The sequence below is a fragment of the Salmo trutta genome, chromosome 4, assembly GCF_901001165.1.
Source record: "Salmo trutta chromosome 4, fSalTru1.1, whole genome shotgun sequence".
Taxonomy (NCBI): Eukaryota; Metazoa; Chordata; class Actinopteri; order Salmoniformes; family Salmonidae; genus Salmo; species Salmo trutta.
The window spans coordinates 12,367,309-12,393,839 of NC_042960.1; the positions used below are offsets into that span (position 1 = coordinate 12,367,309).

General features: G+C 45.7%; 2 protein-coding genes and 1 long non-coding RNA gene across 4 annotated transcripts; 1 reads left to right on the plus strand and 2 right to left on the minus strand.

The window, feature by feature from the left end:
• Positions 1–11,947: 11,947 nt before the first annotated feature.
• LOC115191313 (zinc finger and SCAN domain-containing protein 21-like) lies at positions 11,948–21,094 on the minus strand. Of its 2 annotated transcripts, XR_003877634.1 has the most exons (5): positions 20,816–21,094; positions 15,798–15,928; positions 15,430–15,597; positions 12,286–12,420; positions 11,948–11,987 (listed from the first exon to the last, which is right to left on the minus strand). XR_003877634.1 is itself a non-coding variant. In XM_029749185.1 (3 exons), the coding sequence occupies exons 1-3, from the start codon at positions 21,063–21,065 to the stop codon at positions 14,509–14,511; spliced, it is 1,470 nt and encodes a 489-aa protein (XP_029605045.1). In that variant the 5' UTR covers positions 21,066–21,094; the 3' UTR covers positions 14,005–14,508. The 2 variants fall into 2 exon arrangements, 1 of the variants encoding a protein (XP_029605045.1); XM_029749185.1 differs by lacking the exons at positions 11,948–11,987; positions 12,286–12,420 and having other exon boundaries at positions 14,005–15,597.
• On the plus strand, positions 20,821–22,815 carry LOC115191392 (uncharacterized). Its single transcript, XR_003877650.1, has 2 exons — positions 20,821–21,134; positions 21,407–22,815. It is a non-coding gene; the product is annotated as an uncharacterized LOC115191392 (long non-coding RNA).
• Positions 22,816–23,537: 722 nt separating this feature from the next.
• LOC115191379 (gastrula zinc finger protein XlCGF49.1-like) lies at positions 23,538–24,513 on the minus strand. Its single transcript, XM_029749258.1, has one exon. It carries the CDS (start codon positions 24,274–24,276, stop codon positions 23,770–23,772), a length of 507 nt encoding a protein of 168 aa, XP_029605118.1. The 5' UTR covers positions 24,277–24,513; the 3' UTR covers positions 23,538–23,769.
• Between the last annotated feature and the right edge of the window lie 2,018 nt (positions 24,514–26,531).

The following is a 26,531-nucleotide window of genomic DNA, read 5'->3' on the forward strand; positions in this document are numbered from 1 at the left end:
TCAGGGGTCTGGGCATTCTGCACAAGTGGAATTCTCAGAAAGCTCTTGGTAGCATGAGGGAGTGAGGGAAATATAATATATTGTTTATTACTTGTATGTGGTGATAGTATGATTATTTAGTGATGTAATTGTGATGTTATGCTAGTAACTTTATGACGCCAATTAACATGAGTGCGACGCCATTTCTCGCCACCAGGTGGCGACAGAGCTATTAAACGAGGGCGTTTCTTGTTACTTTTCTGTGTCGATTCTTGGTCTTGTTAGAGACAGGTGCTACTACTACTGAACTTATTTTGAGTGCATTATGTTCAACCAGGTAACCACGGTTGACAGAGGAAGAACAATGATTCCAAGCACCACCCTCCTTTTGAAGCTTCCAGTCTGTTATTCAAACTCAATCAGCATGACAGAGTGATCTCCAGCCTTGTCCTCGTCAACACTCACACCTGTGTTAACGAGAGAATCACTGACATGATGTCAGCTGGTCCTTTTGTGGCAGGGCTGAATTGCAATTCATCTGATCACTCTTCATAACATTCTGGAGTATATGCAAATTGCCATCATACAAACTGAGGCAGCAGACTTTGTGAAAATTAATATTTGTGTCATTCTCAAAACTTTTGGCCACGACTGTAGTGGTGAAAAATGTCAGGGAACCAGTGTGTTTCATGCGGGGGGGTGGTTCAGAGGAATGCACAGTGCATGAGTGGGAGGAGATTATGTTAGTGTACATGCAGAAGAAGGGCTGTGGTGGGCAGGAGAGGTCAGATGAAGTTGTGGGAAAGCTGACGGGGCGGGCACGGGACGTGGTAAGAGTAAGCCTGCGCAGTAACCCAGTTGACTTAAGCCAGGGCCCAAGACCGGTTTTTGACATTCTGAAGCGACACAATCAACTCTGACATGCCCCTAGCTGATGTTTATTCTATGTTGCCAATGGAAGGGGAGTCTCCATTTGACTACTGGATTAGACTGATCAGGGCCATAGAGGTGGCAGAGGACTGTTTGAAGATGCAGAACAAGGAGCTAGACAATCCATCACGTGTTCTGACCCCATGTTCATCAAGCACTGTCCAAACCCAGAGCTGTCATTGATATTCATGTGCAAACCATATTCATGCGGAGGTCCATGGCAGGCTGGAGGAGTACCAGAGGAAGTGCAAGGCTCCACGTCCCTTGCGGCTGCCCCCACTGGTCACCACACTGACGCAGGAAGTAAGTAGGCCAGTGTCGGCTGTTGCAAACTGCCCGGACCCTTTGCTGCAGCTCACAAATGGCTCATCCGAGGCATTGGATCGTGTGATTGCCATGCTTGAACGGGTGTTGGAGCAGAGGCCACAGCAACCTGTAGGCGGCTATGATAACTGTTTCCAGAGGCCCAGGAGAAGTGAGAACCCATCTTTACAATGCAAAGTGTGTGGAGATGCAAATCACAGCACAATAGATAATTGTTATTCACACCACCTCTGCTTCCTCTGTTATGCAGCTGCGCACACACGTCAAGAATGTCCTTGCGCTTCATCGGTAACTCCCGTCGCTCCATCAAACATCAACACGGCGCAGTGGCAGGAAAACTACAGTGCCTTGCAAAAGTATTCACCCCCCCCTTGGCATTTTTCCTATTTTGCTGCATTACAACCTGTAATTTAAATGTATTTTTATTTGGATTTCATGTAATGGACATACACAAAATAGTCCAAATTGGTGAAGTGAATAAAATTACTTGCTTCAAAAAAAAATACAAAAAAAATAAAAACTGAAAATTGGTGCATGCATATGTATTCACCCCGTTTGCTATGAAGCCCCTTAATAAGATCTGGTGCAACCAATTGACTTCAGAAGTCACATAATTAGTTAAATAGATTGCACACAGGTGGACTTTAAGTGTCACATGATGTTCTGTTCTGAAAGGCCCCAGAGTCTGCAAGCGGCACCACCAAGACCAAGGAGCTCTCCAAACAGGCCAGGGACAAAGTTGTGGAGAAGTACAGATCAGGGTTGGGTTATAAAAAAATATCAGAAATCTCCTTTGCATTAGCGTAGCCTCTTCTGTAGCTTGTCAACTATGTGTCTGTCTATCCCTGTTCTCTCCCCTCTGCACAGGCCATACAAACGCTTCACACCGCGTGGCCGCTGCCACTCTAACCTGGTGGTCCCAGCGCGCACGACCCACGTGGAGTTCCAGGTCTCCGGCAGCCTCTGGAACTGCCGGTCTGCGGCCAACAAGGCTGAGTTCATCTCAGCCTATGCTACCCTCCAGTCCCTAGACTTCCTGGCGCTGACGGAAACATGGATTACCACAGATAACACTGCTACTCCTACTGCTCTCTCCTCGTCTGCCCACGTGTTCTCGCATACCCCTAGAGCATCGAGCCAGCGGGGTGGTGGCACTGGAATCCTATTCTCTCCCAAGTGGACATTCTCTCTTTCTCCCCTGACCCATCTGTCTATCTCCTCATTTGAATTCCATGCTGTCACAGTTACCAGCCCTTTCAAGCTTAACATCCTTATCATTTATCGCCCTCCAGGTTCCCTTGGAGAGTTCATCAATGAGCTTGACGCCTTGATAAGTTCCTTTCCTGAGGATGGCTCACCTCTCACAGTTCTGGGTGACTTTAACCTCCCCACGTCTACCTTTGACTCATTCCTCTCTGCCTCCTTCTTTCCACTCCTCTCCTCTTTTGACCTCACCCTCTCACCTTCCCCCCTACTCACAAGGCAGGCAATACGCTTGACCTCATCTTTACTAGATGCTGTTCTTCCACTAATCTCATTGCAACTCCCCTCCAAGTCTCCGACCACTACCTTGTATCCTTTTCCCTCTCGCTCTCATCCAACACTTCTCACTCTGCCCCTACTCGGATGGTATTGCGCCGTCCCAACCTTCGCTCTCTCTCTCCCGCTACTCTCTCCTCTTCCATCCTATCATCTCTTCCCTCTGCTCAAACCTTCTCCAACCTATCTCCTGATTCTGCCTCCTCAACCCTCCTCTCCTCCCTTTCTGCATCCTTTGATTTTCTCTGTCCCCTATCCTCCAGGCCGGCTCGGTCCTCCCCTCCTGCTCCGTGGCTCGACGACTCACTGCGAGCTCACAGAACAGGGCTCCGGGCAGCCGAGCGGCAATGGAGGAAAACTCGCCTCCCTGCAGACCTGGCATCCTTTCACTCCCTCCTCTCTACATTTTCCTCTTCTGTCTCTGCTGCTAAAGCCACTTTCTACCACTCTAAATTCCAAGCATCTGCCTCTAACCCTAGGAAGCTCTTTGCTACCTTCTCCTCCCTCCTGAATCCTCCTCCCCCTCCCTCCTCCCTCTCTGCGGATGACTTCGTCAACCATTTTGAAAAGAAGGTTGATGACATCCGATCCTCGTTTGCTAAGTCAAACGACACCGCTGGTCCTGCTCACACTGCCCTACCCTGTGCTTTGACCTCTTTCTCCCCTCTCTCTCCAGATGAAATCTCGCGTCTTGTGACGGCCGGCCGCCCAACAACCTGCCCACTTGACCCTATCCCCTCCTCTCTTCTCCAGACCATTTCCGGAGACCTTCTCCCCTACCTCACCTCGCTCATCAACTCATCCTTGACCGCTGGCTACGTCCCTTCCATCTTCAAGAGAGCGAGAGTTGCACCCCTTCTGAAAAAACCTACACTCGATCCCTCCGATGTCAACAACTACAGACCAGTATCCCTTCTTTCTTTTCTCTCCAAAACTCTTGAACGTGCCGTCCTTGGCCAGCTCTCCTGCTATCTCTCTCAGAATTACCTTCTTGATCCTAATCAGTCAGGTTTCAAGACTGGGCATTCAACTGAGACTGCTCTTCTCTGTGTCACGGAGGCTCTCCGCACTGCTAAAGCTAACTCTCTCTCCTCTGCTCTCATCCTTCTAGACCTATCTGCTGCCTTTGATACTGTGAACCATCAGATCCTCCTCTCCACCCTCTCCGAGCTGGGCATCTCCGGCGCGGCCCACGCTTGGATTGCGTCCTACCTGACAGGTCGCTCCTACCAGGTGGCGTGGCGAGAATCTGTCTCCGCACCACGTGCTCTCACCACTGGTGTCCCCCAGGGCTCTGTTCTAGGCCCTCTCCTATTCTCACTATACACCAAGTCACTTGGCTCTGTCATATCCTCACATGGTCTCTCCTATCATTGCTATGCAGACGACACACAATTAATCTTCTCCTTTCCCCCTTCTGATAACCAGGTGGCGAATCGCATCTCTGCATGTCTGGCAGACATATCAGTGTGGATGACGGATCACCACCTCAAGCTGAACCTCGGCAAGACGGAGCTGCTCTTCCTCCCGGGGAAGGACTGCCCGTTCCATGATCTCGCCATCACGGTTGACATCTCCCTTGTGTCCTCCTCCCAGAGTGCTAAGAACCTTGGCGTGACCCTGGACAACACCCTGTCGTTCTCCACTAACATCAAGGCGGTGACCCGATCCTGTAGGTTCATGCTCTACAACATTCGCAGAGTACGACCCTGCCTCACACAGGAAGCGGCGCAGGTCCTAGTCCAGGCACTTGTCATCTCCCGTCTGGATTACTGCAACTCGCTGTTGGCTGGGCTCCCTGCCTGTGCCATTAAACCCCTACAACTCATCCAGAACGTCTGGTGTTCAACCTTCCCAAGTTCTCTCACGTCACCCCGCTCCTGCGCTCTCTCCACTGGCTTCCAGTTGAAGCTCGCATCCGCTACAAGTCCATGGTGCTTGCCTACGGAGCTGTGAGGGGAACGGCACCTCCGTACCTTCAGGCTCTGATCAGGCCCTACACCCAAACAAGGGCACTGCGTTCATCCACCTCTGGCCTGCTCGCCTCCCTACCTCTGAGGAAGCACAGTTCCCGCTCAGCCCAGTCAAAACTGTTCGCTGCTCTGGCACCCCAATGGTGGAACAAGCTCCCTCACGACGCCAGGACAGCGGAGTCAATCACCACCTTCCGGAGACACCTGAAACCCCACCTCTTTAAGGAATACCTGGGATAGGATAAAGTAATCCTTCTAACCCCCCCCCCCCCCTAAAAGATTTAGATGCACTATTGTAAAGTGGTTGTTCCACTGGATATCATAAGGTGAATGCACCAATTTGTAAGTCGCTCTGGATAAGAGCGTCTGCTAAATGACTTAAATGTAAATGTAGAAACTTTAAAACATCCCACCGGAGCACCATTAAATCCATTATTAAAACATGGAAAGAATATGGCACCACAACAAAACTGCCAAGAGAGGGCCACCCACCAAAACTCACAGACCAGGCAAGGAGTGCATTAATCAGAGGCAACAAAGAGACCAGAGCTGCAAAGCTCCACAGCGGAGATCGGAGTATCTGTCCATAGGACCACTTTAAGCCGTACACTCCACAGAGCTGGGCTTTATGTAAGTGGCCAGAAAAAGCCATTGCTTCAAGAAAAAAATAAGCAAACCCGTTTGGTGTTCGCCAAAAGGCATGTGGGAGACTCCCCAAACATATGGAAGAAGGTACTCTGGTTAGAAGAGATTACAATTTAGCTTTTTGGCCATCAAGAAAAACGCTATGTCTGGTGCGAACCCAACACCTCTCATCACCCCGAGAATACCATCATTTCAGCAGCAGGGACTGGGAAACTGGTCAGAATTGAAGGAATGATGGATGGCACTAAATACAGGGCTTTGAAGACCAACACTGTAGGTGTGTGCGAATTGAACCAGTCTGTGTATGGCAGCAGCGTCTCTGTCCCTGTTCTAGTAGTGGATGACCAACGTGATGAGCTCATCCTAGGCAGCAACGTGATAAAACACCTCATCAGGGAGCTGAAGACAACCAGTGACTTCTGGGAGAAGATATCATCTTAACACAATGGAGATGACAAACTGTTCCGTCTGCTGGCTAATGTAGAGAGATGGAAAGGAACCGGAGTGCCAGAAAGAGTGGCACGGTAAGGCTGAAGCGGGCAGTCACATTGGAGCCTATGCAGGAGCATTTAGTCTGGGCCCGGCTATGTACGCCTCAAAATGTATCCGCGGGCAGTGCTGTTGTTATTGAGCCTATGAGGGCATGCTCAAGACCGAAAAACATTCTAGTGTGGAGAACAGTAGTGACATTGTGGAGTGATGGCTGGGTCCCTGTCAGGACTCCAGAAGTCGCACACGACTCCCTACTATCTGATGGGGAACGGGGGAGCCGCAAGGTTCAACAGAATGCTGGGAAACATGATCAGGGCCTTACCTACGAGAGCGAAGCACAGGAGGCCCCAGAAGCTGAAGTTGTTGACCTTCGCCTACAACTGTACAGTCCATGAAACCACAGGCCACGCCCCTTTCCAGTTGATGTTTGGGAGAACCCCACGTCTGCCTGTCGACATGATGTTTGGTACCGTGCTGCAAGACTCAGAGGTTGTAGACTATGACGAGCACATCAAGAACCTGACGAGAGAGCTGAGGGAGGCCATGGAGATGGTACAGGTGTCGGCAACCAAACAGCTGAAGAGGCATGCAGGCCTCTACAACAGGAAGATCAGAGGAGCTCCAGTGGAGGTCGGTGATCGGGGGCTGCTGGCGAATAAGGGTGAACGTGGAAAGAGGAAGCTGGCTGATCATTGGGAGAAGGCTGATTGTTACGGAGAAGAATAGTGACATCCACATCTTCAAGATACAGAACATGTCAACTAGCCAGGAGAAAACTGTCCACCATAATCTGATAATGCCTGTAAACTTCTTGCCTCTCCCTGACACTGCCTTGGAGACACCTAATATGGGAGACAGTGAGGAGATGGAGGACTCATCCATGAATGATATACCAGAAATTGACATTGGTGAGAGGACTAGTGTGCGGATATCAGAACAGACCTCCGAGTAAACACAGTCAGAGCCCTCAGTTGTGCTGGAAGATGGGCCACTGGCGAGGGACCCTCAGAACTCACCACATTCTGAGGGTGCCACAAGCGTGTCAGAGATAACCTTTGGAGAAGAAATGTCTGAACCCTCTGAAGAAGAAAGGCATTCTGAAGATGCCGCTGGTAGCACAAGTTCCAGCAACAGTCACAGAACCCTTGACCTTGACTATCCACCGACTGTGGACAGTGACCCACCAATGGTGGTTGTAGTTGAACAGGTTAACCATAATGATAACTCCGTTAGGCCTGTCAGGTCAGGGATTGGTCGGGTGTGGGTGTAGGATAAGAATCCAAGTTGGCCTGTAGATTTCCAGGTCTTTAGCCCATTTATTTATTTTACTTTCAAGAGGCCCCATGGAGGTAATGGGTCAGAGGTCAAGTAGCCCAAGATTTTTCTGTCTGAGGTTCTTATTGTCACTGAGTGTACTGAACATGTAACAGGCATGTTTTCCTACGGGGTCTTTAAATTCCTCTAATTCTCTTGAGAGAATAGTCTTTGCACTGGAATATTTGGTGACATATACACTGCTCAAAAAAATAAAGGGAACACTTAAACAACACAATGTCAACTTGTAAGTCGCTCTGGATAAGAGCGTCTGCTAAATGACTTAAATGTAAATGTAAATGTAACTCCAAGTCAATCACACTTCTGTGAAATCAAACTGTCCACTTAGGAAGCAACACTGATTGACAATAAATTTCACATGCTGTTGTGCAAATGGAATAGACAACAGGTGGAAATTATAGGCAATTAGCAAGACACCCCCAATAAAGGAGTGGTTTGGCAGGTGGTGACCACAGACCAATTCTCAGTTCTTATGCTTCCTGGCTGATGTTTTGATCTTTCACTCAAGTGGTAGCATGAGACGGAGTCTACAACCCACACAAGTGGCTCAGGTAGTGCAGCTCATCCAGGATGGCACATCAATGCGAGCTGTGGCAAGAAGGTTTGCTGTGTCTGTCAGCGTAGTGTCCAGAGCATGGAGGCGCTACCAGGAGACAGGCCAGTACATCAGGAGACGTGGAGGAGGCCGTAGGAGGGCAACAACCCAGCAGCAGGACCGCTACCTCCGCCTTTGTGCAAGGAGGAGCAGGAGGAGCACTGCCAGAGCCCTGCAAAAATGACCTCCAGCAGGCCACAAATGTGCATGTGTCTGCTCAAACGGTCAGAAACAGACTCCATGAGGGTGGTATGAGGGCCCGATGTCCACAGGTGGGGGTTGTGCTTACAGCCCAACGCTGTGCAGGACGTTTGGCATTTGCCAGAGAACACCAAGATTGGCAAATTCGCCACTGGCGCCCTGTGCTCTTCACAGATGAAAGCAGGTTCACACTGAGCACGTGACAGACGTGACAGGGTCTGGAGATGCCGTGGAGAACGTTCTGCTGCCTGCAACATCCTCCAGCATGACCGGTTTGGCGGTGGGTCAGTCATGGTGTGGGGTGGCATTTCTTTGGGGGGCCACACAGCCCTCCATGTGCTCGCCAGAGGTAGCCTGACTGCCATTAGGTACCGAGATGAGATCCTCAGACCCCTTGTGAGACCATATGCTGGTGCAGTTGGCCCTGGGTTCCTCCTAATGCAAGACAATGCTAGACCTCATGTGGGTGGAGTGTGTCAGCAGTTCCTGCAAGAGGAAGGCATTGATGCTATGGACTGGCCCGCCCGTTCCCCAGTCCTGAATCCAATTGAGCACATCTGGGACATCATGTCTCGCTCCATCCACCAATGCCACGTTGCACCACAGACTGTCCAGGAGTTGGCGGATGCTTTAGTCCAGGTCTGAGAGGAGATCCCTCAGGAGACCATCCGCCACCTCATCAGGAGCATGCCCAGGCGTTATAGGGAGGTCATACAGACATGTGGAGGCCACACACACTACTGAGCCTCATTTTGACTTGTTTTAAGGACATTACATCAAAGTTGGATCCGCCTGTAGTGTGGTTTTCCACTTTAATTTTGAGTGTGACTCCAAATCCAGACCTCCATGGGTTGATAAATTGGATTTCCATTGATTATTTTTGTGTGATTTTGTTGTCAGCACATTCAACTATGTAAAGAAAAAAGTATTTAATAAGATTATTTCATTCATTCAGATCTAGGATGTGTTATTTTAGTGTTCCCTTTATTTTTTTGAGCAGTATATATTGCAAGGTATTGCATACCTCGTTTTGTTTCTTTAGGGTATGTAAGTGTAATGCAGCAGGGGAGAATGTAACAGGGTTGGTTATGTTTCCACTTGCCTCTAAAGAAAGGCGTATTTAATGTTCAAGCATTCTTATTGGTTCGTTCAATTCCGATGACAATAAGTCACGTTGTTATTGGCCCCGCTTGCAGATAGGGGGAGATCGCGAACGTCAGGTCTCCCCAGTATGAAAATGTGATGCAAGGGGTAGGTCACGTTCTGAATACTGTTTTCTATTTTACAATGTGTACAAGTTTGCTGTACATTGCTGATTTAAACATGTGTGGGTATATGGTACCTGTTAGGGATTGAGGGGCTTTCTGGGCTGTGTTTTGGTATATGATTGCTGTATATAAGTGTGTTAGCTAGCATGCACCGATGTAATGGTCACATAAACCCACTGCTAACAGCTGTTTTCACGCTACAGATTTTACCATCAATATCATTAAGCCCTGCACAACTAACGTGCTGTTTGAGGTAATCATGAGGTAATCATTAAGTAACTGAGGAAGGCTAGACCCAGGTCCAGGCCCTTCTATGAACCCAGTCACTACGGTTTAGACGAGACCCTAAAAGAGAAGACATACTTGCTGATAGAATACCACCAGGAAGGTCTCTCACCACTCCCTCTGAAGGCTGAAGCCCAGGGTGACCTGCTCTGTTCATCATGGATACTGTGGTGTTTGTATCATAGGAACAGGAGGGTTTATCTCTATCAGCCCCAGGCCCTGCTTCATCCCTGCACTGAGACTGTGAAGAGGAGGGTCTGGGCTGCAGACTGGATCCCTGACTAGAGTCTCAGTCTCTCTGATGACCACCAGGACTGAGGTTGTTCAGTCCACCTGTCCACTGGTTGTGTTCAGTGTGGTGGTGGGGTCTCTGTCCCTCGTGGTTGGGTCCTGGTTCTGACTCGGGAAGGAAGAGCGAAGGCTTCTCATCCAGGGTTCTGATCCGGGGCCAGGATTTGTGACCAGCCAACTCAGAGGTCCTGTCTCTCCCACCAGTAACACTGGATACAAGGTCTTCATGGAATGCAGACTGCAAACACATTGTACAGAAGAGCATAAAGGTTTAGATAAGAAACTTTACATTATGAAATGTAAACCACAGTCAAGCCCATCTAATACTGTGATTCAAGTACAATATGGAGCCATTAGAGTTCATTATAAAAAAAATCCATATGTTGATTCAAGAATTAAGTATAATGTTTCGACTGAGATAAGGGAAACTTAGTCCCTGCAATGACACAAAAATAGCCAAGTCAATCAGCAGAGTAAATTTTGTATTTAATTTCAACAAAATAGTCATACACTCACATAACTTTGAAGTACAGTACTTTTATTGCAAAAAACTCTATAAGTAGAATAGCTACTCACTATGGCAACGCTACCTTTTCTGTAAATCTGGTACCCTCACTTTGATCAAATTAATTTGAGAATACTTTGGAAAAGGTTCAACATTACACACTACTTCATGTGAAGTAAACATGAATTAAGGCACCATCCGTATCTCACTATAAAACAACAGTATCAACCTAAAGGGGGAAAATGTGTCACTCTTCATCAGTGAAGCATTTTTACAGACACCATCACACCAACCATCACCATATCATCTACTCTGCTTCATCATACTCATTCTTCCCTCAGTTCACCTCATCCAGTTCCCTACTACATCCAAAACCAACAGAATTAACTACAAACTAGCTAGTACTACATGACATGTTACTATACTCTATACATGGGCCATGTGCATTTTCTGCTGGTGTATCCTGAGGTTCCTCCTCTCTGAAAACCTCTTCCCGCTGTGCATACAGGCGAACAGCCTCTCTCCCGTGTGGACCTTCAGGTGCATCTTCAGCTGGTAATGGTGGGAGAAACTATTCTCACACTGGGGCAACGTCAGGATTTGTCCCCTGTGTGGACTCTACAGGCTGTACCAGTGTGCATCCCCTGGTGGATCTCCACCTGTTTGGGGAAACTGAAGACTTCCCACAGAATGAACACAATAAGCTCTTCTCTTTGCCACCAGATCTGCTGATAGCGTTACTACTACTGTCATTTGTCAATGGGCTTGTGTAGCCATTTAGTGTTGAGGCATTGTCTGAGGTCTGGTTTAACATTAGGAGAGTGTGAGGAGGATGAAGGCCAGGGAGTGTCTGTGTTGTCACAGGGTCCATGTTCCAGTTGATAGATTCTATAGAAGGCATGCTGAAGTCAGCACCTGTTAGGGGGGTAACCTGAGGTGCCATCAGTCTCTCTGAATCACAACTATAGGAGCAGGATGGAGCATCGCTAACCGAGTCTATGTCTGTTCTCTCCAGCCGTATACAGACACCTCCCCGTCCCCGTGGACCAAATCTACACCTCGTCCTGGTCTCAGCCAGTCTGTTGTCATGGAGACTAAATTCAGTCCTTGTTTTGTGTTTCTGGTTGTGGTTAACAGTGTTGATCCCAGGCCCATAGTTGTGGATGATGCCCCATCCACTGACCTTCACTATGCCACCTCTGGTCCTGGCCTGCTCGGTCGTCCCCGGGCTCTTGGGTCTGGGAATCCAAGGTGACAGCCCAGTCTCCTCTGTTAGCCTCTAGCCAACCACCGTTACAAAATAGACTTTACAGACATTGTAGAGGGAATCATTTTTAAATCAGTTACCTGGTCAAGTTCATACATTATAATGTGTGTTTTTATATTTTAACATAAGTTGTATTGATATCATTTTATTAATTTAGAAAATAAACAAAAAAAACATTACCAGGTGCATCACTATTCCCATTGAAGATCTATTACTGTATGTAGGCTATATGTATTTCTCTCTTACCTTGCTCCCCCATCTTTAGTCCACTCAGCAGATCAATGCTCTCTGGTCTGTCTTCTATTGTCTCCTCTTTGACCAGCAGCAGATCAGGCTTCCCATCCTCCATGTCTACTGACTGTAAGAGATACAGAGTGAGAGGATGTTGGATCAAGAAATCTGATATGAGCACCCTGCTATGGAATATCTTCTAATTGGGCAATGAGGGATTGAGTATTATGAGTATTATGTAAACATGCTAGTTATTTTTCTCTCTGCATTGTTGGGAAGGGCTCGTAAGTAAACATTTCACTGTTAGTCTACATCTGTTATTTACGAAGCGCGTAACAAATACAATTTGATTTGATTACTTGACACTTTAATGATTTGATCATTCTCAGGCATGGTCCCACACTTAAGACAAAATGAGTCAAGACCTGGCTGTGGAACCTCAGTGACACTCTGTGGTTTCAGGAGGAGGTGTAGTCTGGTTGTCCTCCATGGCCATGTTCCCATCAGGGTTCCCCAGACCCCTCCTCCTTCACCAGCAGCACCTCTGGACCCTCCTCCTCCTGGAAGAAAGAGGTGATACAGATTACACAGACATACACTCCCTCAGGTACGTACACACACATACATACAGATAATAAACACTCGTTCAACATGGAGTGTTTACCCATCCCCACTACGACTGAGTCCTATACTGTAGTTACAGAATGACATTGTTTTTAAACCCATCATGGTGGACATAAATATGATGTTGTGGGTAAATATGAGTCAGCTATGATAAGTCAAAAGTCATCAGACAAACCTGACTAAACTATTTTGACGTGTACAGTAGGTGTTTGTTAGTATGTGGGTCTAAAAGTCTTCAAATTCAAAGTCCCATTTTGGCCTCCCGAGTGGCGCAGTGCTAGAGGCGTCACTACAGACGCGGGTTCGATCCCGGGCTGTATCACAACCGGCCGTGATTGGGAGTCCTATAGGGTGGCGGACAATTGGCCCAGCGTCTTCCGGGTTAGAGAAGGGTTTGGCCGTGGGGGGCTTTACTTGGCTCATCGTGCTCTAGCGACTCCTTGTGGCGGGCCGGGTGCCTTCAGGCTGACCTCGGTAGTCAGTTTAACTGTATTTCCTCCAACACATTGGTTCAGCTGGCTTCTGGGTTAAGCGAGCGGGTGTTAAGAAGCGCGGTTTGGCGCGTCATGTTTCGGAGGATGCATGAATCGACCTTTAAATAAAAAGGTCCCATTTTGTGTGTATTGGTTATAAAGTGCTGCTGGGTGTGTGCAGAATAGGGTGAGATCAAATTTGATGTACAGTGAGATCAAAGTATTGGGACAGTGACAATTCTGTTACGGCTCTGTACTCCAGCACTTTGGATTTGAAATGATGAAATGACAATGAAAGTGCAGACCGACAGATTTAATTTTAGGGTATTTTCATCCATATCGGGTAAACCGTTTAGAAATTACAGCACTGTTTGTACATCGTTCCCTCATTTTAAGGGACCAGATGTATCGGGACAAATTCACTTGTGTAATTTTTGTATTTGGTCCCATATTCCTAGCACGCAATGACTACATCCAGTTTGTGACTCTACAAACTTGTTGGATGCATTTGTTGTTTGTTTTGGTTGTGTTTCAAATGATTTTGTGCCCAGTAGAAATGAATGGTAAATGATGTATTGTGTCATTTTGGAGTCACTTTTATTGTAAATAAGAATAGAATGTTTCTAAGCACTTCTACATCAATGTGGATGCTACCATGATTACAGATAATCCTGAATGAATCTTAAATAATGATGAGTGCTAAAGTTAGACACATAAAATAATCTGAAACTCAACCAAAACAAACAGCAAATGCATCCAATAATTTTGTAGAGTCACACTCTTGATGTAATCATTGCATGCTAGGAATATTGGACCAAAAACTACATTTTTTACTACTTTAATACACTTAAGTGAATTTGACCCAATACTTTTGGTCCTTTAAAAAGGGGGGACTATGTACCAAAAGTGCTGTAATTTCTAAAAGATTATATGGATGAAAATACATACGCTCAAATTAAAGCTGACAGTCAACATATTAACCTGTCATTTTCAAATCCAAAGTGCTGGAGTACAGGGCCAAAACAAGTCTCAATGAAAGTCTAAGAATGAAAAGGCCCATTTTGTGTTTATTAAATAAACAAGTGTTAAATACACCATATGAAAACCACACATACACACGTCTAAACTAAAATTCTCCATGAATTTGATAAACCGCATAGATTTGACCATTAAAAGTATCTTGGGAAAGTAGATGAATGGAAGAAATGAAATAGGCATTTGTGAACATCATATAGCCTACACAGTACAAAGACAATATGTAACACACATTTTAGGCTTATATATCACACAATGTCTGAATGAAATATTCTACCCAGGAATATTCTACACTGAAATCTGTTGATCTCTTTATTCCAAATCTGTGGGTCTTCTGCTGACAACAATAAAAATGTGTCTTTGTCTTTAATACAGGGTTTGAGCTAAACGTCAGAAGCTATCGAGTGGAATGGTTACTCTGCTGGTGTATCCTGAGGTAGCTCCTCTCTGAAAACCTCTTCCTGCAGTGAGTACAGGCGAACGGCCTTTCTCCCGTGTGGACCTTCAGCTGCATTTTCACCTGGTTCTGGTGGGAGAACCTCTTCTCACACTGGGGGCAGCTGTAGGGTTATGGACCCTATGGTGCCTCTTTAGACTGGAGGAGTGGGAAAAGCGCATAGGACACTGGGTACAGCTGAAGGGTTTCTCCCCTGTGTGGACCCTCTGGTGCCTCTTCAGGCTGCCAGCCTCAGCGAAGCGCATATCACACTGGGTACAGCTGTAGGGTTTCACCCCTGTGTGGACCCTCTGGTGGATCTCCACCTTCTGGGAGCAGCTGAAGCCTTTGTTACAGAACATGCAGAGGAACCGTTTATCTTTACTATTGTCCGATGTGGCTCCCCCTCCTTGAGTCTGGGCCCTAGTCCTGTCGTTTGAGTTCAGCACCTGATCAAAAAGGACGCAGCCGTGTAAAACAGAAGGTCCCATCAACGTGGACACTGGATCACGATCCCTGAACACATTTAGATTAGTCTCTAAGCTTTCCCTGTAGTCTAAGAAGTCACTAGTGTTGCCCTGCGACTGTCCTCCTAAATGAGTCTTGTCTTCATTCCATGTCAGAGGAGCGTCATCCTCCACTTTCACAGTCACCTCATCTACGACCAGACCTTCCCCTTTCTTATCTAGGCGCCCTTCAGAGTATACACTACTGCCGTACTGGTTCCAGTCCCCTCTCATTAGATTAGTCTGTGTATCTAAGCCCACAGGCATGTCAGCAGGTATCATCTCTGTCTCTGCAGCATATGAACAGGATGGATCATTGCCAGTCTGTAACGCATCACCTGAGTCCCGATGGGACAGAACTGTCCTCGGGCTCAGGTTCCCGTGAAGTAAATTCTCTGAGCGAGGAGCAGGGCAGTCCAGTCGCAATAGCCCCGTTAAAGTCTCTGTTTCTGTGTCTGTCTCTGACTTGAGGGCGGCGTTCGGCGTGCCACTGACCTCCATGATGCTGCATCGGGTCCTGGGGGGCGCTGGGGCGGTGGTGGGGTTCTCCATGGCTACAGGGGGCGTTTCAGCTGCTCCAAGCTGGATGTCTCTGCTTTGCCGTGGGTCCTCCTCTCCTTCAGACCTCTCCTGCTTGACCCCAGGACCTGCAGCCTCTGCAGACTAACACAAGAAGAGAGGAGGTTATTATCGGTACATTAGTTGCATTGGATAACAATGTAGTAAAGAAGTCTCACAAGCTTCCCTATGGCAGATAAATAAGGATGTACATGTAAGCAAGTGAATAGCTGAGGGGATCCTTTCTGAAGTAAACTGGCCACATTTCATGTACTGTAATTTTGATGTAATATTATTACACTAACCTCTATCATGATTACATGCTGGGTTGAGGTTCCACTCCCCTCATCAACAGTGATTGGTTGGTCGTGTCTCCATGTGTTGTGTCCCGCAGGCTTCACAAAGCTCCTGTGGCCTCCAGTGAGATGTCCTTCACCTGAGAGTGATTGGTGGAAAAGAGGTTAAGTTAGGTAATGTCAATGCTCAAAGCTATATTATACACTATTGACAGTTTTGACACCGAGTAGTTACATACACACAATAATACAATAATGTGATTATTGTGGATAGTCAGATTTACGGAAGTCCAGAGAGGACATAAAAATAAATTAAATAGTTACCTCAAGATCACGACATAAGTTATTTTGTCGAGATCATGAGAAAAAAGTACCACGCATCATCCACTAATTAGTTCAGATGCACGATAACCACTTCATCAAGAAGCCCTGTGGCTGTGTTGATCGCAATGCGGGGCATTTAAGCCCTGAACAATGCCTGACAGGCAACACGGTCTCCCAGGCTGCACCGTCTCCCAGGCTGCATGTCACCCCCAAGACCACAACCAATAGCATGCAAGGAACAATGCAGCTAACTTTTCTAGCCTTGTGAGCTAGCTAGTTAGCTACGTAGTCTTGTTAGCAAGCTAGATAGTTATCAACTCTGGTTGTTAGCTTGCATAACTGATATGTATGTATATAATTATTAGCGGAAATAATGTTTTGTGGATAATATTTATATTTACAATGGGTGAGCTCCATTCCTGACAGGCTGATCAGATTCAATTTCAGCCTCAGAGGCTGATAAGTCAGGATGCTGCCTTGGAGGTGGTTTCATAGGTAAGGCTCCTTGCAAGCAGATTAGCTGTCATAGTGCTTTACGGGCAGATGCATATCTGATCCAGGTGTTGAGCTCTATTCCTGGCAGGCTGATCAGATTCCATAACAGCCCCAGAGGCTGATAAATCAGGATACTGCCTTCAAGGCTGTTTGATATGTGAAACTCCTTGCAGACAGCCTACTAGGCAGCATTCTGTCTCATCAGCATCTGAGGCGGCTAATGAATCTGATCAGCCCACCAGGAATAGAGCCCACCCAGTCTTGATCATACACATAATGCACTGACTAGTCTGCCTGCAAAAAGCGTCAGCTATGAAACTGCCAACAAGGTAGAATCCTGACTTATCTGCCTCAGACTGCTATTTAATCTGATCAGCCTGTCAGGAATGGAGCTCACCCACTGTAAATGTAAATATTATCCATAAAACAGGAAGTGCCCCTTACAATTATACACATCAGTTATGCATGCAAACAACCAGCATATACAGTACCAGTCAAAAGTTAATGCACCTACTCATTCCAGGGTTTTTCTTTATTTGTACCATTTTCTACATTGTAGAATAATAGTGAAGACATCAACTATGAAATAACACGTATGGAATTATGTAGAAACCAAAAAAGTGTTAAACAAATGAAAATATATTTTGTATTTGAGATTCTTCAAAGTAGCCACCATTTGCCTTGATGACAGCTTAGCACACTCTTGGCATTCGCTCAACCAGGTAGTCACCTGAAATTCATTTGAATTAAGAGGTTGCCTTGTTTAAAGTTAATATGTGGAATTTCTTTCCTTCTTAATGCATTTGAGACAATCAGTTGTGTTGTGATAAGGTGGGGTGGTATACAGAATATAGCCCTATTTGGTAAAAGACCAAGTCCCTACTATGGCAACAACAGCTCAAATAAGCAAAGAGAAACAACAGTCCGAAATTTCTTTAATTAAGACATGAAGGTGTGTCAATCCGGAAAATGTCAAGAACTTTCTTCAAGTGCAGTCACAAAAACCATCAAGTGCCATCACAAAAACCATCAAGCGTCATCATAAAACTGGTTCTCATAAGGACCGCCACAGGAAAGGAAGACCAAGAGTTCCCTCTGCTGCAGAGGATACATTCATTAAAGTTAACTGCAACTCAGATTGCAGCCCAAATAAATGCTTCAGAGTTCAAGTAACAGACACATCTCAACGTCAACTGCTCAGAGGAGACTTTGTGGATCAGGCCTTCATGGGCGAATTGCTGCAAAGAAACCACTACTAAAGGACACCAATAATAAGAAGAGACTTGCTAGGGCCAAGAAACACGAGAGTGGACATGAGACCGGTGGAAATCTGTGCTTTGGTCTGATGAGTCCAAATTTCTGATTTTTGGTTCCAACCGCTGTGTCTTTGAGACGCAGAGTAGGTGAACGGATCTCGGCATGTATGGTTCCCACCGTGAAGCATGGAGGAGGAGGTGTGTGGGTGCTTTGCTGGTGACACTGTCAGTGATTTATTTAGAATTCAAGGCACACTTAACCAGCATGGCTACCACAGCATTCTGCAGCGATATGCTATCCCATCTGGTTTGCGCTTAGTGGGACTATCATTTATTTTTCAACAGGACAATGACCCAACACACCTCCAGGCTGTGTAAGTGCTATTTTAACAAGAATGAGTGTTGTAGTGCTACATCAGATGACCTGCCCTCCACAATCACCCGACCTCAACCCAATTGAGATGGTTTGGGATGAGTTGGATCGAAGAGTGAAAGAAAAGCAGCCAACAAGTGCTCAGCATATGTGGGAATGCCTTCAAGACTGTTGGAAAAGCATTCCAGGTGAAGCTGGATGAGAAAATGCCAAGATGATGCAAAACTGTCATTAAGGCAAAGGGTGGCTACTTTGAATTCTCACATATTAAATATATTTTGATTTGTTTAACACTTTTTTTGGTTACTACATGATTCCATGTGTTATTTCATAATTTATGTCTTCACTATTATTCTACAATGTAGAACATAGTAAAAATAAAGAAAATGAGGAATGAGTGTGTGTCCAAACTTTTGACTGTTACTGTAAAACAAGCTGTCTACCTAGTTAGCAAGACTAGACTGCCTTCAAAGTATTCACACCCCTTGACTTTTTCCACATTTTGTTGTTACAGCCTGAATTTGAAATGGATTAAATGTAGATTTTGTCGTCACCGGCCTACACATAATATTGACATTGTCATTGCGTTTTGGGACAACAGAAGTACATTCATTCCCATTGGAACGCAGCGTTTGCCTCACAGCATTGCTGTTGCAGAGTGTTCTGTGTAGTGCAGACGACACTACAGTGGTAGGCTTGATTACCAACAACGACGAGACGGCCTATAGGGAGGAGGTGAGTGCCCTCGGAGTGTGGTGTCAGGAAAATAACGGAGATGATCGTGGACTTCAGGAAACAGCAGAGGGAGCAGCCCCCTATCTACATTGACGGGACAGTAGTGGAGAGGGTGGAGAGTTTTAAGTTCCTCGGCGTACACATCACGGACAAACTGAAATGGTCCACCCACACAGACAGCGTGGTGAAGAAGGTGCAGCAGCGCCTCTTCAACCTCAGGAGGCTGAAGAAATTCGGGCTTGTCACCAAAAACACTCACAAACCTTTACAGATGCACAATCGAGAGCATCCTGTCGGGCTGTATCACTGCCTGGTACGGCAGCTGCTCCGCCCATAACCGGAAGGCTCCCCAGAGGGTAGTGAGGTCTGCACAACGCATCACCGGGTGCAAACTACCTGCCCTCCAGGAGACCTACACCACCCGATGTCACAGGAAGGCCAAAAAGATCATCAAGGACAACAACCACCCGAGCCACTGCCTGTTCACCCCACTATCATCCAGAAGGCGAGGTCAGTACAGGTGCATCAAAGCGGGGACCAAGAGACTGAAAAACAGCTTCTATCTCAAGGCCATCAGACTGTTAAACAGCCATCACTAACATTGAGTAGCTGCTGCCAACATACTGACTCATCTCTAGCCACTTTAATAATGGAAAAATTGATGTAATCAATTTATCACTAGCCACTTTATATTATATAATGTTTACTTACCCTACATTACTCATCTCTTATGTATATACTGTATGCTATACCATCTACTGCATCTTGCCATCTTGATGTAAGGTATCACTAGCTACTTTAACAATGTCACTTCATATAATGTTCTCATACCCTGCATTGCTCATCTCATATGCATATACTGTACTCTATACCATCTACTGCATCTTGCCTATGCCGTTCGGCCATCACTCATTTATATGTTTTTATGTACATATTCGTATTCATTCCTTTACACTTGTGTGTATAAGGTAGTTGTTGTGAAATTGTAAGGTTATATTACTTGTTAGATATTACTGCATGGTGGAACTAGAAGCACAAGCTTCTAGTTCCACCACACTTGCGTTAACACCTGCTAACCATTTGTATGTGACAATTAAATTTGATATCTCCAACATATGCATCATATTGTATGCATAGACTTGACAGAACTAGTAGGAAAAGGTGAATGTTGAACTTTTGTTGCACACAGAGGAAAAAATGTTGGATTGCATAATGAAAAAGTTGGACAGCCGAATTAAGCAAATTGATGCAATGATGCTGTCGGTCAGGCTTCACTTCACTTGCGCAAAAGAGGGAGGCTCTCTCGGCTGGTGCTAGCACATGGCAGATCAAATACACAGCTGAAACGCAGATTAAGGTGTTTATATGCTTTAATAATATTAAAAGATTGCTCAGAAAGCCAGGTTATTTTAATTGCCGTATGATTGATTAGATTTGGACATTATACTGATTAAGATAAACAGAGTGCGTTTACATGATTATTGCATAATCGGCCTACTGCCATAATCAGTTTAATATCGAATTATTACTGTGCATGTCAACGTACTCACTGTCTGGAATTGGCGAGGATTAAACACTAAGCATAACTTCTTGATGTACTATTTATAGATCGATTGGTTATGTCCATGCGTCATATTGTTTTCAATTAGTAAATCATAGTAAATGCAGCACATAAATAATCTGGTTAGAATATGCTAGTGTCTTTGCAAAATAATCAATGGGATTATAGCATACTATCCAAAAATGGACCAAGATCCAATTCTGGTTAACACATCTGAAGTCACACATGCGCAGACGGGAAGGGGTCGACAGGCCCCGCAGCTTCAGCTTCCTGCAAAATGTACCTCTTGCAATTCCTCTGTATCGGTCGAGGATCTTGACACTACTGGGAAGGACGCGCTCCCGTGCCACCTTCATTTCCAATAGCTGTAGTTTCCTCCGCAATCCCCTGTTTTCTTTCTGGCTTTGAGTTATTTCCAAACGAAACACTGCATAGTCGTCGTCTACGAGTTTACAGATCTCTGCCACGGCTGCATTCGCTAGAACCTCCATGATGGAGGCTATTTGAGTGTGAAAAACCATACAATTAGCCATTGTTAGCAGCTATCTAGCGTTACCTAGATAACATATCAACCAAGTCCTGTCAACAACGCGAATTATGGGGTAAGTATGTGACGCTGTGCAGTTAAATGGTGTTAATAAACGTCTAAATAATAACACAAAACGCTGACGTTGATAATGTTCTCGGTCACTGTTCTCTTCTTTGGTATTACGGCGGTTTGTAAACAATTGTTAGAGGTGCATACCGCCACCTACTGTACAGGGTGGTAAACTATAGAAAAAATAAACATTTTAGGAAAGGGGGCGGGGGTAGGGGGGAACTACATCATACAAAAATAGACCCATAAAAAAATACTTTGTTCTTTGGCATGCAGATCACTGACAACCTGAAATGGTCAATCCACACACAGTGTGGTGTTGCACCTCTTCAATCTCATGAGGCTGGCCCCTAAGATGCACCATTGAAAGCATCCTGTGTCTCCGCCTGGTATGACAATTGCACCATCCGCGCCATGGTGCGGTTAGCTCCTCGCATCACCAGGTGCACACTGCCTGCCCTCCAGGACATCTACAGCACATGGTGTCACAGGAAGGCCAAGAAGATCAAGGACCTCAGCCACCCGAGGCACGGTCTGTATACCCGCTACCATCTAAGCTGTGGAGACAGTACAGGTACATCAAAGCTGGGACCGAGAGACTGAAAAACAGCTTCTATTTCCAGGCAATCAGACTGTTAAATAGTCACAAAAGGGTGTGGTTAAATGAAAAAGGTATGCACGCTGTTCTTTGAAATAGGGTTGTGCTTATTACATTACACATCAAATCTCCTATGAAAAGTATATTTAAAGCTGAGAGCAGACTTGTTTAGAAAGAATAGTGTTAGCAAGAATTGAGTAGAAAACAATGACTTTATTTCCTCTACATCACCTCCAGTAAGGTAAATATTAAACTGTCCTTGTTCTAGCCTAGGTTTACTGTCTCTCTAAAAACAGGTATTTACTCAAGCCTGTTTCAAATGACAAGTTACCAAAGGGTTAATGAGAGGTATGTGATTGATTACCCTCTTACCTCAAGACACTTCACATGAGAACTATCCCAGACATCCCTTGTGTGCATCTCAAGCCACACTGCTACGATTTCTCCCGGTTGTGGACACTCCTATGTCTGGTAAGGTTAGTCAGGAAGGAGAAGCTCTTGTAACAGTTTGCACTTGAAGGGCCTCTCCTTGGTGTGAACGGTCTGGTGCTCCCTGAAATAGTCTGCCCTAGCAAAGCACTTCCCACATGTGGGGCAGTAGTAGGGCTTGTCTGCATCTGTCCTACTGCTTGGCCTCCCACGTTGTGACCCAATGACACCAGATGAGGTAGAAGCAGGAGTCTTTGAGCTCCGTCCTTGACCTCTAGCCATTGTTTGGGTGTTGTTGGGATTGTGTTCTGTGTTATAGGCTAGGTACCTCTTGTGGTGAATGCCCATCCTGACCCTGTCTGTATTGGTGGGGTAACCATGGTCCTCATGGACTGCAAACACAAAATGTACAGAAGAGCATATAAAGGTTTATATAAGGAACTCTACTGTAAACACAAGCATGACATATTATAAAAGGTTAACCACAGTTAAGCCCATTGCTAACACTGTGATTCAAGTACCTAACAATATGGAGCCATTGGAATTTATTATAAAAATTGTCCATATGTGTTGATTCAAGAATTAAGTATAATGTTTTGGTTAGACTGAGAAGGGAAACTCAGTCCCTGCAATGATATAAAAACCACCAAGTCAGTCAGTACAGAGTCAATTTTGTATTTTAATTTCAACAAAATGGTAATATTGTGAAGTACAGTACTTATAATGCACAAAATGATACGTGACCAGAATAACTTTTCTCCCTATGGTAATACTTTATCCTTTGTGTAAATTTAGGTACCCTCACTTTGACAAAACGCATTTCAGAACACATTGAAAAAGGTTCAACATTACACACTGCTTCACTACATTAATAAACATGAATTAGGCCTCCCGGTGCAGTGCTAGCTGTGCCATAAGATATTCTGGGTTCGAGTCTAGGCTCTGTCACAGCCGGCTGCAACCGGGAGACCCATGGGGCAGCGCACAATTGGCCCAGCGTCGTCCGGGTTAGGCCGGCAGGGATGTCCTTGTCCCATCGCGCTCTAGCAACTTCTGTGGCGGACCGGGTGCCACAGTGCACGCTGACATGGTCGCCAGGTGTACAGTGTTTCCTCCGACACATTGGCGTGACTAACTTCCGGGGTAAGTGGGCATTGTGTCAAGAAGCAGTGCGACTTGGCTGGGTTGTGTTTCGGAGGACGCACGGCTCTCGACCTTCGCCTCTCCCGAGTCTGTACGGGAGTTGCAGCGATGAGACAAGACTGTAACTACCAATTGGATGCCATGAAATTGGGGAGAAAAAGGGGTAAAAGTAACCAAAAAATATGAATTAAGGCAATATCATTGCCTCATTTTAAAACACTAGCATCAAACAGGACAAGGTTGTCACTTTTCATCAGTGAAGCATTTTTACAGACACCATCACACCAACCATCACCATATCATCTACTCTGCCTCATCATACTCATTATTTCCTCAGTTCACCTCATCCAGTTCCCTAATACAACCAAAAATAACAGAATTAACTACAAACTAGCTGATACTACATTACATGTCACCATACGTTACACTACACTTACATTACTAGTACTACATGACATGTTACTATACTTTATACACAGGCCATGTGCATTTTCGGCTGGTGTATCCTAAGGTAGCTCCTCTCTGAGAATCTCTTCCCGCAGTACGGACAGGAGAACGGCCTCTCTCCTGTGTGGACCATCAGGTGCCTCTTCAGCTCGTGCTGGTGGGAGAACCTCTTCTCACAATGGGGGCAGCTGTAGAGTTTCTCCCCTGTGTGGACCCTCTGGTGCCTCTTCAGGTTGGAAGAGTCTGAAAAACTGGCCCGGCACAGATGGCAGCTAAACGGTTTCTCCCCCGTGTGCATCCTCTGGTGGATCTTCACCTGTTTGGGGAAACTGAAGGCTTTCCCACAGAACGAACACATGAAGCGCTTCTCTTTGCCACCGGATCTACTGATAGCGTTACTACTAATATAATTTGTCAATGGGCTTGTGTAGCAATTTATTGTTGAGGCACTGGCATTGTCTGAGGTCTGGTTTAACATTAGGAGAGTGTGAGGAGGACGAAGGCCAGGAAGTGTTGTCGCAGGGTCCATGTTCCAGTTGATAGATCCTATAGAAGGTAGGCTGAAGGCAGCACCTGTTAGGGGGTTAACTTGAGGAGCTGTCAGCCTCTCTGAATCACAACTATTGGAGCAGGACGGAGCATTGATGGCCGATTCTGTGTCTATTCTCTCCTGCCGCGAACCGACACATCCCCATCCCTGCAGACCAAATCTACACCCCACTCTGGTCTCAGCCAGTCTGTTGTCATGGAGACTAAGTTTGGTTGTTGTTTTGTGTTTGACAGTCTGTTTCTGGTTGTGGTTAACAGTGTTGTTCCCCAGCCCAGAGTTGAAGACGCTGTCCCATCCACTGACCTCCACTATTTCGCCTCTGGTCCTGGCCTGCTCAGTGATGTTGTCCCCCGGGCCCTTGGCTGCACCCATCTGGGTCTGGGAATCCAAGATGGCCTCCCAGTCTCTTTTGTTAGCCTCCAGCCAACCATCTGCAGGAAGAGGTTACAAAATATACTTCACGAACATGGTAGAGAACTCTACATATGGAGTTTGAGTGAATTACCTGGTGAAGTTCATACAATGTGTTTTTGTATGTAAACATAAGTTGTATTGATTACATTTTATGAATGAATAAAAATAAATAGCCAGGTGCATCACTATTCCCATTGAAGTATATCTATTATGTTCTGTATGTGGGTCTTTCTACAAACTAGGGTACCAGCTCTTGTCATTTATAATAATCTGCCATTTTATTTTGTGTCGTTACATTAAGATATAAGGGGGGGAACATAGATACACGACATGACTAAAAGTATATGTGGACACCTGCTCCTCGAACATCTTATTCCAAAATCATGGGCATTAATATGGCATTGGTCCCCCTTTTGCTGCTATAACAGCCTCCACTCTTTTGGGAAGGCTTTCCACTAGAAGTTGGAACATTGTTGCAGGGACTTGCTTCCATTCAGCACAAGAGCATTAGTGAGGTCGGGCACTGATGTTGGGCGATTAGGCTTGGCTCGCAGTCAGCGTTCCAATTCATCCCAAAGGTGTTCGATGGGGTTGAGGTCAGGGCTCTGTGCAGGCCAGTCAATTTCTTCCTCACCAATTTCAACAAACCATTTCTGTATGGACCTCGCTTTGTGCACGGGGGCATTGTCATGCTAAAACAGGAAAAGGCCTTCCCCAAACTGTTGCCACAAAGTTGGAAGCACAGAATCGTCTAGAATGTCATTGTATGCTGTAGCGTTAAGATTTCCCTTTTATTTATTTTACCTTTATTTAATCAAGTAGGCCAGTTGAGGACAAGTTCTCATTTACAACTGCGACAAAGCAAAGCAGTGCGACACAGGTCCCTTCACTGGAACTAAGGGGCCTAGCCCGAACCATGAAAAACACCCCCAGACCATTATTCCTGCTCCACCTAACTTTACATTTGGCACAATGCATTGGGGCAGGTAGCGTTCTCCTGGTATTCGCCAAACCGAGATTCGTCTGTCGGACTGCCAGAGGGTGAAGCGTGATTCATCACTCCAGAGTCCAATGGCGGTGAGCTTTACACCACTCATTTCACGAAAAGTTCTTATGCTGACGTTGCTTCCAGAGGGAGTTTGGAACTCTGTAGTGAGTGTTGCAACTGAGAACAGACAATTTTTACACGCTACGCGCTTCAGCACTCGGCGATCACGTTCTGTGAGCTTGTGGCCTACCTCTTCGCAGCAGAGCTGTTGTTGCTCCTTGACGTTTCTACTTCACAATAACAGCACTTATAGTTGACCAGGGCAGCTCTAGCAGGGCATAAATTTGATGAATTGACTTGTTGGAAATGTGGCATCCTATGACATTGCCACGTTGAAAGTCACTGAGCTCTTCAGTAAGGCCATTCTACTGCCAATGTTTTTTTAATGGAGATTGCATGGCTGTGTGCTCGATTGTATACACCTGTCAGCAACGGGTGTTGCTGAAATAGCCAAAAACACTCATTTGAAGCGGTGTCCAAATACTTTTGTATATATAGTGTATATTCAATAACATTTACAAGCTAATTTAAAACCCTTTTAACCCTTTCTCATGGTTCGTGTCTTGATAGATTTGTCCAAAACCGTGTGACATAAAACATTACTTTTCTGTCCTTATATTTATGGCAGTGTTGCAATTATATCATTTATTAGGCATTAATCAGTTCAATTTGACAAACTTTAACCCTGTAAGAATCCTTGACCTAGCTGTCAGACCATTTTTTGAATAGAGATCTCAGAAATGCAGTGCAACTATGTAACATTTCGTGTCTC

Coding starts and splice junctions, on each gene's coding strand:
- LOC115191313 (XM_029749185.1), bottom strand. CDS start 21,065: ATGGCTAATTGTATGGTTTTTCACACTCAAATAGCCTCCATCATGGAG. Junction 15,929..20,815: donor ATACAGAGGAATTGCAAGAG/GTACATTTTGCA, acceptor AATCACTCTCAG/GTGAAGGACATCTCACTGGA. Junction 15,598..15,797: donor AGCATGTAATCATGATAGAG/GTTAGTGTAATA, acceptor TTCTTGTGTTAG/TCTGCAGAGGCTGCAGGTCC.
- LOC115191379 (XM_029749258.1), bottom strand. CDS start 24,276: ATGGACCCTGCGACAACACTTCCTGGCCTTCGTCCTCCTCACACTCTC.